Genomic DNA, 10,846 nt, shown 5'->3' on the forward strand with positions numbered 1-10,846 from the left:
CAACCGCAGCAAGCCGGGCCGGAGCCGCAGACAGGAGCGAGCGGACGGATCGGATCCGGCAGGTGCGCGGCCGCGGAGACAGCAGCGGCATGACCGGTCACCACTGTTGGGGCTACGGCCAGGACGATGGTAGGCGCAGACCCCTGGTTCTCACCCAGCTGGACTCACTGCGACCCGCGCGTCTGATCAGGTTTTCGGAACCCGCAAGCCCCACGCTCCAGAACCCACCCGGACCTCTCTCTTGTGCAGTCCCCAGAACCTGACCCCCTGCCTTGCTTCCTCTGACCCGGGCGCAAAGTCCTCTCTGCGTCCTGGGCCCGCCCGCGAACTACAGGGTGGCTGAGCGTGTCCTGCCGCCGCCTCCGCGCAGCGCGGGACTGCAGAGCTGGCTCCTACCCGGCCCCGCACTCTTTCTCCCCCGGCGTACGCAGCGCTTGCAGGTGGCTTAGGGCGACGGGGGCGGGAGGAGTGGTGGCCGCGTCGCAGCGCCACGCGCGGGTGTCAGTACAAGGAGAGCTCACAGCGGGTATGCGGGGACCTCCCGGGAGCTGAGCTCCGTGTCCCCGCGAGAGAGTTTCCCCGGTGGCGTGTGTCCGAGCTGCGGTGCAGGCTGGTACGCGAGGAAAGAGGGAGGGCACTTGGGGACACACGCGAACGTCTGGGTGTCTACACCCGGCAGAGTGTTTCAGCGCCTCCCAAGTGAGTAGGGCCATGAGAACTGGGTCTGGCCAGGAGGACGGCTCCTCCATTCTGCCTCAGTTTCTAGGCAATCAGATAGGGAATGAAAGAAGCTGGTGAGCCAGACAGTTTGAGTGTGGGTCTGGGGCAGGTCAGCTCCCTTAGGGTGTTTCTTCCCAAGAAGAGATAGGCTGTAGGGACAAGGGATGGCTTCTCCGTTTCCAGGAGAAGGAGGATCCGGACTGTCAGGAGGGGAACTCGGGCAGGGCAAGTGGAGTGGGGAGCAGGTGCCAGAGAGGGTGCTAATCCTACAGTCCCGCTTTTCCCAGGGATAGTCTCTTTGTGAGAGAGAGTGAACGTCCTGGGCTATTTATTTATTGTCTGTGGTAGGAAGTTACAATTGACCAGAGGGAATCCCGTAATTGCTGCAGTTTCTGTCCTCTCTGGGTCCCCCAAATACAAAGGACCATGGTTTGGAAGGGCAGCCTCTGATTTGGACATACGAAACTGGACAGAGACGTTCAGGGTAAAAGGTGACAGAGACAGGCAGAGATAGAGGCAGCGAAAAGCCAGGTTGATAAAAGGCCATCTCTTCTCCCCCCCCCCCGCTCCCCCCCCTCCCCCGTCCCCCATGCACTGGATCCGCTTTTATGTGTCGCCCTGCCCCCGCCGCCCCCGCCCCCGTAGTCCCAGCGCCCCACTCCTAACCTTCCTGCTAGCCCTGTCCTCTAGCTCTGTGCCTGGAGCATCCTGAACACCTTGTTCTTTTCAGGCACCTACCCCTCACCCAGTCAGACCTGGGCGGTCCAGCTCAGGAAAACGAGAGGACAGAGGTACCCAAATGCAGCAGCGCTCACAGGGCTTCAAAAATAACCCAGTGAGGCTGGGCCACCATTCTGAGTCATCCATTGGGGACACAGCTCTGTCGGCACGGCACCTGCTGCTGTTTTCTCGGGAAAACTTAAGAAGCCAAAAAAAGGGGGGAGAAGCACCAGCAGGCAGTAGCTCTAAAAATAGACTGCATCTCAGGATGTTCCCCAGAGAGATGCTGAGCCTCCCCACTGCAGATGGAGCTTCTGGGAGGCAGGTGGTGGGTGCCTGTGGGTGTGCGTGCAGGTGTGTGTGTGTGTGTTTGTGTGTGTACATACATGCATTCTTGGGTATATGTGTACATGGGTATGTGTTCTGCTGTGATCCCTTCATTGGGGTTCCAATAGGAGGTGTTTAATATGTATGTGTCGGATGTAATCAGCAGGGCTGGGCGGGGGTTGCTGTGGGAGCTTGGATCTTCTTGGTCTGGTGAGCCCAGGTCACTGTATAGTCATGCATATATGTATGTACATAGGAAGATCTATAAGGACCTGTTAGCACACGTTTGGGGAAGACAGGTAGAAGCAGTTGATACACAGGCTGTGCATTTACATTGGTGCACATGTGCATGTGTGAATGTGCATAATGGACTCTGTTTCTCATCTATGACATGAGCATCATGCTGGTTTCTACCTCATACAGTTGTGGTTGTGAGGAGAAAACACATCCCCGAACCCTAACCAAAGCCAGGTTGGTGCAACTTAGTATTATTTCAAGTGCCAAGTTTGCACTGAGTTCCTTGGGGTACAGGAAGAGGCTAAAATCTTGACAGGGTCAGGTAAAGTAGAGCAGCTTCAGATGCCCAAGGGCCTCCCTGAGTGTTTGCTGGGGCTTGGGTACCACCTCTGAGCCTATGGCTGGGTTATGTTCCCTGCCCTACAGTGCTTCTCTGGGCTTTAATCCCTACTGGGGAATGGAATGGGAGGACTGGGGAGGCTGTTTCCCAGACAAGATGATGGAGAGTGAATCAAGAAATGACAGAGCTGGGGTTAGGAGTCAGGGGCTGTGTCCCCCACAGCTTGGCTGGCCTGAGTCCTTGACCCTTCTCTATCTATAGGCCCTTCAAACTGGCACAAGCTGTATCCCATTGCCCAGGGAGACCGCCAGTCACCCATCAATATCATATCCAGCCAGGCTGTGTATTCACCCAGCCTGCAGCCATTAGAGCTTTTCTATGAAGCCTGCATGTCCCTCAGCATCACCAACAATGGCCACTCTGTCCAGGTGGACTTTAATGACAGTGATGACAGAACTGGTAAGTGGCCTCTGGCAAAACCTGGAACCAATTCCCTTCGGGCTCTCACTGTGGGTGGGGCAGTCTTAGGAGGGACAGTTTGCTGTGGTAGGGAAGCGAATCTCTACCTCCCACCAGCTGTGGTAAGGCCTGGATCTCAGTCTCTCATTGCCTAAAAGGGAGCAATAAGATCTAGTCTCCAGGGTCATAAGAGGGGGCAGTGAAAGATAACTGAAACAATGTTTGTAGTCCTGCATAAAACAGATGCTCAGGAAATGCTAACACCCTTCTTCCTTCCCTTTCTCAAGGAGCTTCAATTCAGGTTTGTTTTCACTCTTAGCCTCTCACTGAACTGCCTGTGGCCTAGGGCCAAGGCCTCTTCCCTGCGATCAAGCCAGGCCCCCAACGGAAGAGGAGAGGGGACTGAGGTACCCAAGTACATGCTAGAATTCAGGCAGCCTCAGTTGGGTGGTGGTGATACATGCCTTTAAGCCCAGCCCTCAGGAGGCAGAGGCAGGCAGGTCTCCAAGTTGGAGGACAGCTTGGTCTACTACAGAGTGAGTTTCAGCCAGGGCTACACAGAGAAACCCTGTCTCAAACAAAACAAACAAAAAGAATTCTGGCAACCTCTTACTTAGTCTTCCCAAGAACCCATTACTGTGGCTGAGGCTCAGTGGTAGAACACTTACCCAGCATGCTCAAGGCCCTGGGTCAATCCATCTGGGGATGGGGATACAGCTCAGTTGGTACAGGACTTGCTTAGAATGCTCAAGGCCTTGGTTTTGAGGCCCAGCATTGCAGTGGTACACATCTGTAATCTCAGAACTCGTATTGGAGCTGGAGGCAGGAGGATAGACGTTCAAGGTTAGCCTTGGCTACATAGCGAGTTTGAGGCCAGCCTGGGTTACTGACCCTCACTCCCACCCTGTCAAATGAATGCTCAATAAACTCCTATTCTTTCCACAGAGAAGAGAAAGCCTCGCAGGGCCTCAGGAACAAAAGCACCCCTTCATAATGACCCTAGGAAAAGTCTTCACCCAGAGCCCCAGACACGGACAGGGGATCTAGATGACAGCATATGAAGAAGCAGTTTGTGAGGTGGATCATAACTGACGCAGCTTCATAGGTCTGTCCAACTTATCCATGCCCTTCAAGGTCCTCACCATCATGGACCAGAGAGAGGCCTGCAGGAAGCTGTGGCATTGCCTTAGGACCAGAGTCCAGGTTTCCAAGATAAACACACATACACTCTCTCTCGTTTTCGAGACAGGGTTTCTCTGTGTAGCCTTGGCTGTCCTGGACTCACTTTGTAGACTAGGCTGGCCTCGAACTCACAGTGATCCGCCAGCCTCTACCTCCCCAAGGGTGTGCACCACCACACCCAGCTTGATTCTTTTTTTAACTCTTCCTCACCCCACTACTCAGTAGAAGCACTCAAGAGAGCTCAGCTGTCAAAGAGAAAAATCAAGAGAAAAGAAAGCCCTGCCTTTCATAAGGAGATGATGTTAGTTTCTTAGCCCTGAGTTCCCTGGTAGAACAGTAAAGAAAGAGGAAAAAATTCAGCTATAGTTTTTCTCAAAGAAGTAAGCCTAGCAGAGCCTTGGGAAAGAGAGATAATATATTACCTAGTTTTGAATTCTAAGAAAGGTCTTTTTTACCCAGAGCCTTGGGAAAGCAACCCTAGATGGTCCTGGGTGACAGTTTACCGAGGAGCAGTTTGCATGCTTGTCCCTTTGAACAGCCTTCAAAGGTTCAACTCAAACCAAAGTCCAGATTTCCAAGGCAGATTCTAAGGCAGAGGCCCTAGGGAACAGTCTTCATTGAGTACTTGGATAACTGGTCTGAGGAGTCACACTAGACGCCCAGCTCAGGCTCCACTTCCCTGGCAGGCCTGAGGAGCCAGGGGTCCAGTGGTAAGAGGAAGACAGATGGGACTCTGCTACCACCTTTGTAGGTTCCTCCAGAGCTCACCCACAGAGCACAAGATACATAGAGAGCACGCAGGGAGAAGTGGGGCATCTGCAGCCATATAAAGCAGTTATTCTCAACCTGTGGGCATCAACCCCTTTGGAACTGCAGATCGAATGACCCTTTCACAGAGGTCGCCTAAGACCATCAGAAAACACAGATATTTATACCATGATTTATAATAGTAGCAAAATTTCAGCTATGAAGTAGCAGCAAAAATAATTTTATAGTTATGGGTCACCACAACATGAGGAATTATATTAAAGGGCCACATTAAGGTTGAGAACCACTGATAGAAAGGAGAAGGAGGCAGTCCTCTGGAGCCATCCTGTAGGGATTGAGGAGAGGTAAACTTAGACAGGTGGAAACCCTTGCAGATGGATCCAGAAGTCGCCTGACCACAGAATAGGCTAACGTTCTGTGCAAAGCCACCAAGCTCAGGTCCTGATCTCTTTTGTCAACCTGTACTATGGCCCTGGGTAGCCTGCTTCTGATACAAGGCCGAGATGGGCCTCTGGACTTTGCCCTGGTCACCTATCGTGAAGGGGCCTGGTGGAACTCTGAGCTTAGAGCTGTCACTTGATCCAGGAGCTCACATTCGGGCCTAGCTAGGGCCACTCCACCAACAGATCTCTTTCAGGTGGAAATTCTATCAGTCCCAAGAGGCCTTATGTGTAGCCCTAGATCATCAGCTATCAAGGTGAGAAAGTTACTAAATCAGCCTGGCTGGGGCCCTCTAAAGAGGCTGTTTGTACAGGAGATAGCCCTGGGAGGCCCCAAGACTCTCTGGGAAAATGGGAGTCTCAGGAATTGGCCTCCTGGTCTAAGACAATGTCATGTTCTGGTGGGGCCCCAGGTTGTAGGGAAGCAACGCAGCCTGATTGGTAGACAGGGGTTTGGGACACAGAAGGCAAGCTATGGGTTTGCCCTGTAGCTCAGCACCTTCTTCTGTGATCTTGCTCCAGTTTCTTCCTTTATGAAATAGGTACAGCCAGACTTGGTGACATACGCTTTTAATCCCAGCACTTGGAGGCAGAGACAGGCAGATCTCTGTGAGTGCAAGGCCAGCCTGGTCTACAAAGCAAGTCTAGGAAAGCCAAGGTTACAGAGAAACCTTGTCTCAGAAAACAAAACAAAAATAATGATAAAAATAATCAAGAAATAAGTAATAAAAACAAGATAAAATTGATCCAAAACTAAATTCTGTCTCTCCTGAGCTACTAAGATAACTGAAAAAATTGTTCCAATGCAGCCTTGGGTCATAGCCCCAGAAATGGGACACTTACTGTTAGTGGAAGCAAGGAGTGTGAGAGGCAGGAGCCAGCTTCTACAGAAAATATGGCATGGCTGGAGTTGGGAGGAGGGAGCAGTGCAAAGCCCTGCTCTATCAGAACAGGCTCCTCAACTACCTGAGCCTTGACCAGACTGTCATTTTCCATATGAAAAATATGGTCTTTTGCCAGGCTTGGTAGTTTAGGCCTGTAATCTTAACTACTCTGGAGGCTGATGCAGGAGAATAAGTTTAAAGTAAGCCTTTAATCCCAGCACTCGGGAGGCAGAGGCAGGTGGATCTCTGTGAGTTCAAAGCCATCCTGGTCTACAAAGTGAGGCCAGAACAGCCAATAACACAGAAACCCTGTCTGGGGGAAAAAAAAAAACACAAAAAAACAACCAACCAAACAACAACAAAAAACCAAGAGTCCAAAAGGGTCAAGCATATAGCTCAGTGGTAGGTAGCGTGCTTCCCTAGAATATTCGAGGCCCTAAGTTCCATCCCCAAGATGGCCAGATAGATATATAAATTATTGAGCCCTTGGTTGGGGATGTAGCTCATCCATAAAGTGATTGTCTTACATGCATAAAGTCTGGGGTGGTTTGATCCCCAACACCACGTGCACATGTGCATATACACACACACAGTCCCTCCCTGGACTGCCTGGGTCCTGGCATTGCCACTCACCAAGTTGGATGCCCTCCCATGTGGACTGCTACACCCCACTTCTACCCACAGTGGTGACTGGGGGCCCCCTGGAAGGGCCCTATCGTCTCAAGCAGCTCCACTTCCACTGGGGCAAGAAGCACGATGTGGGCTCAGAGCACACGGTGGATGGCAAGTCCTTCCCCAGTGAGGTGAGATCTTTTCCGCTACATCCGTCTGCTGCCTTGGGAAGGAGGGTGTATGGGACAGTGGTGGGGGTGGTGCTTAAGGATGCCTGGACCAAAGGCTCTGGAGAAGATGTCTGGGAGCACCCAGGGCATTTGGGACTGATGACCCCCTTCCCCATCTGCATGCTGTCCACACTCCTGAACTGTGTGCATCCTGGAGTTTAGGAAGGACCCAGAATGGAATGGGGTTCTCCAGGGCTCCCTAGGATCCTGAGATTAGGGGGCTTAGAGCCCTATCTCTTACATAGGGAGCAAAGGGAGACTGATTCCACACCCATGCTGCTTCCGGGAGGCACTCAGCCCCAGCCCGGTCTGGCTTGTTCTTGCCTCCCCAGCTACATCTGGTTCACTGGAATGCCAAGAAGTACAGCACTTTTGGGGAGGCGGCTGCAGCCCCTGATGGCCTGGCTGTGGTTGGTGTCTTCCTGGAGGTGGGTGGTGGATCCCCAGGGCTGGAAAGAGCATGGGAGGCTTATGTGCCCTTAGTCTTGGAATGAAAGAGATTGGGGGTAGGGGCAGAGGAGCTCATACTGTCTTCTTCCTGACAGACAGGAGATGAGCACCCGAGCATGAACCGCCTAACCGATGCACTCTACATGGTCCGATTTAAGGTGAGATGGGCGTGTGTGTGTGTGTGTGTGTGTGTGTGTGTGTGTGTGTGTGTGTGTGTTGCAGTTCTTCTCTGGAGTGCACGCCTGGGGAGAGAGGGTGGATTAGACTGGCTCAAGAAATGCTCCATTCACGTTTGCATTGTGGCGGCACCTCTGCTTAAGGCCCAGGGCAAGGGTTGGTTCCTCAGGCCATGCACCTGGCCTTCTTCATCAGGACCCCATGGGTGCCTAGCATCCAACCTGGTAGTATCCGGACATATGGATGGCGGTCTGGTACATCACCCCAGTGAGGGCATCCAAAGGCAAAGGTATGGACACGATGACCAGAGAGCCCCTGAAGCCACAGCTTTTACATGTATGCAAACAAGAGGGCCTGGCCCTGTCTGGGAGCTAGTACCTGGGGGTCACAGATATTTGCCCACAATTTGCATCATTGTGTCAAGAAGAGGCCCAAGTCCTACTGACAGCAACGGGCAAGGAAGCTGCTGAGCTGATCTTGGTGGGAGCCTTGTGCTAATCTCTGGGTCTTCTTCCTGTCCAGGACACCAAGGCTCAGTTCAGCTGCTTCAACCCCAAGTGCCTGCTGCCCACCAGCCGGCACTACTGGACCTATCCTGGCTCCCTGACCACGCCCCCGCTCAGTGAGAGCGTCACTTGGATTGTGCTCAGGGAGCCTATCAGAATCTCTGAGAGGCAGGTGAGTCCTCCTAGAGTTCCAGGAGTGAGAACATTCAGATTTCAGGCCTGGCAGGCTGACTCTCAACCAGGAAGATGTGGTCTGGGCCCTCCCATCTGCCTCCCGTCTTTGACTACTAAACCATAGGGTCTTTGCCCAATGTCAGCTTGGTTGCTAGTCCGTAGGACCCAACAGTAGCAGGAAGGAAAGTGGCCTGATCCTGGGATCGCTCTTAGTATGTTATAGTCAGAAAGTTGCACTTGCCCCAAATGCCTCAGCTAGACAAGCCTTCTAGTTTCATGTTCAGGGACCCATTAGGAAGCAAATAACTCAGGTTGACTCTCATAGAAAAGAAAGGGTTGGCGCACACCCATAATCCCAGCACTCTGGGAGGCAGAGGCAGATGGATCTTTGTGAGTTCAAGGCCAGGACGGCTAAGGCTACATAGAGAAACAAGTGAAAAAAGAAAAGAAAGGGCAGGGGTAGCACCTCCTGAGCAGCATGCAGCACCCATCCCTGCCCTAATCGTCCTTTTTTTCTTAAGATGGAGAAATTTCGGAGCCTGCATTTTACCTCAGAGGACGATGAGAGGATCCATATGGTGAACAACTTCCGGCCACCTCAGCCACTGAAGGGCCGAGTGGTCAAAGCATCCTTCCAGGCCTGAACATCCCACTTACCCAGCCAGCCACTGGGGCACCATCTTCCCAAGGGCTTCCATGTCAGCGGACACCAAACCATCTGAGGCTCGCTCCCGGGGGTTGCCCCAGGCCCTCCTTCAGCTGGCTTGCTCCTTGGCCACATTGAAGGGTTCTTGATGGAACCATTGAGTAGAGGGTACCCTCCTGCTGCCCTGAGGTGAGGGGCTGGAAGAACAGGAACTGAGCAGAGTCCAAGTTCCTGGGATGCCTCTGTTTCCCCTAGACCCAAAGGCCCCTTAGAACGTCCTCTTGTCTTCCATGCTGGCTGTGTCAGCAGCCCCAACTGGAGCTCACACTGTGATGGCCAAGATTCAGCTCCTGGTGGCAAGCAGCTGTCTCTGCCATAAAGACTCAAGCAATAATTAGAGGTGGGTAGAGTTGCCCACTCCGCATTACCTCTTCTGCAGGCCTCTGCCATACATGCACCTCACTGCCAGGCCATTAAAATAGCACCCAGATGCTGGAGGCGATGTGGCCTCCTCCAGCCATTTGCTGCCACGGGCAGGCCCTGGCTATAGCTTAGATACTATCTCCCTTTGTTCCTAACCAACCACCAAAGTCACCTACATAACAATCCATTCATGTACTAACAAATAAACTCATTTATTCATGGAACAAATTTCCACCTGAGTACCTATGTTCTGTCCTGTACTGTGCTAGGCTTTGGGTGGTGGGGGTAGGGTGGGGGTAGTGGTGGTAGTGAACCAAGGAAGGCACTGGGCAGAAGCTGTGGGAGCAGAAGGAAGGAGCTGCTCCCTCTTTGAGTGAAGAAATGTCACTCTAGTCAGTGTTCCAAGGCAGAAAGGAGTTTGAGGTGGAGGGAAGGGCAGGGCCAGATGTGCAAATGGGACAGATTCCTGTAGAGCAAGCAGAGAAAGTGGTGGCCTAGTGGCTGGGAGACAGAAAAGCAGAGGACTGGTGAGGAAGAAGAGGCCAGAGACTGTCCCCAGGGAGAGGGTAGGACAGAACCCTGAGAGGAGTTGATAGCCATATTTACCAGCCCTGGAAGGAAAATTTAAGATGGCACAAAAAGTCTAGTTCTAGGGGCTAGAGAGATGGCTCAGTGGTTAAGAGCGCCACCTGCTCTTCCAGAGGTCCTGAGTTCAATTCCCAGCAGCCACATGGTGGCTCACAACCATCTGTAATGTAATCTGATACCCTCTTCTGCAGATAAAGCACTCATGCAATAAATAAAATAAATAAATCTTTTTTAAAAAATCTAATTCTAAACTTCATATTTACAAAAACCTGACAGTGAGTGTTCCCTTAAGGTTCTTTTCCTCCCAGCTTCAGTTCTGGTCCGGGGAGCTCCTGTGGCTGCCCACATTTGGCTTTAGAGTCTCAGTGGGCATTGTAGCCCCAGTAAGGCACAGCAGACAGTGAAGGGACAAAGGCATACAGTGCTGAGGTTGGGGAATAGAGGGGGACACGGGGTAGTGACCAGTGCAAGCTTGGCCATAGTTGGGGAGGGACAGCTGAGGAGGTACATAGAGGCTGGCCGAGAGCAGGGCTGGCAGAGGCTGATGACAGGTAACCTCTTTGTCATATCCCTAGCTCTTCTCATTTTTATTATACTAGAGAGGCACTTCCAGGTCACAGGCTATCTCTGGACCTTGAGGCTCTAGCTTTGAGTTCTGGAAGGCTAGAAGGGAGGTTGCCAGGCTGGTGGTGTGGGCCTGTAGTCATGACAACTACAGAGGCTGAAGCAGAATAGTGACTTTAAGACCTGCCTGGACTGCAGACTCAGAGGCAGCCTGGCAACTCAGCGACACTCAGCCTCAAATGGAAATCAAGAGAAGACAGCTCCCCCCACCCCAGGTCCATCTCTCCTTGGGGAGAAGACAGGTCCCCCAGAGCACCATCCCTTCTTGGGAAGCTGTACACAATTGTTGGCTGGCCAGAGAGGGAAAGTAATTTTCCTTTGGGGATGTGGTTACTGATC

General features: G+C 52.3%; 1 protein-coding gene across 4 annotated transcripts; it reads left to right on the forward strand.

Annotated features, from left to right (window-relative positions):
* On the forward strand, positions 1–9,523 carry Ca7 (carbonic anhydrase 7). Of its 4 annotated transcripts, none has more exons than XM_051169015.1 (7): positions 1–129; positions 2,606–2,803; positions 6,762–6,880; positions 7,252–7,347; positions 7,465–7,527; positions 8,069–8,224; positions 8,748–9,523. In XM_051169015.1, the coding sequence occupies exons 1-7, from the start codon at positions 90–92 to the stop codon at positions 8,868–8,870; spliced, it is 795 nt and encodes a 264-aa protein (XP_051024972.1). In that variant the 5' UTR covers positions 1–89; the 3' UTR covers positions 8,871–9,523. The 4 variants fall into 4 exon arrangements, with proteins under 4 accessions (XP_051024972.1, XP_051024974.1, XP_051024976.1 ...); XM_051169019.1 differs by lacking the exon at positions 1–129 and adding an exon at positions 186–440; XM_051169018.1 differs by lacking the exon at positions 1–129 and adding an exon at positions 482–613.
* Positions 9,524–10,846: the final 1,323 nt, after the last annotated feature.

The sequence above is a fragment of the Acomys russatus genome, chromosome 26 (assembly GCF_903995435.1).
Source record: "Acomys russatus chromosome 26, mAcoRus1.1, whole genome shotgun sequence".
Classification (NCBI taxonomy): Eukaryota; Metazoa; Chordata; class Mammalia; order Rodentia; family Muridae; genus Acomys; species Acomys russatus.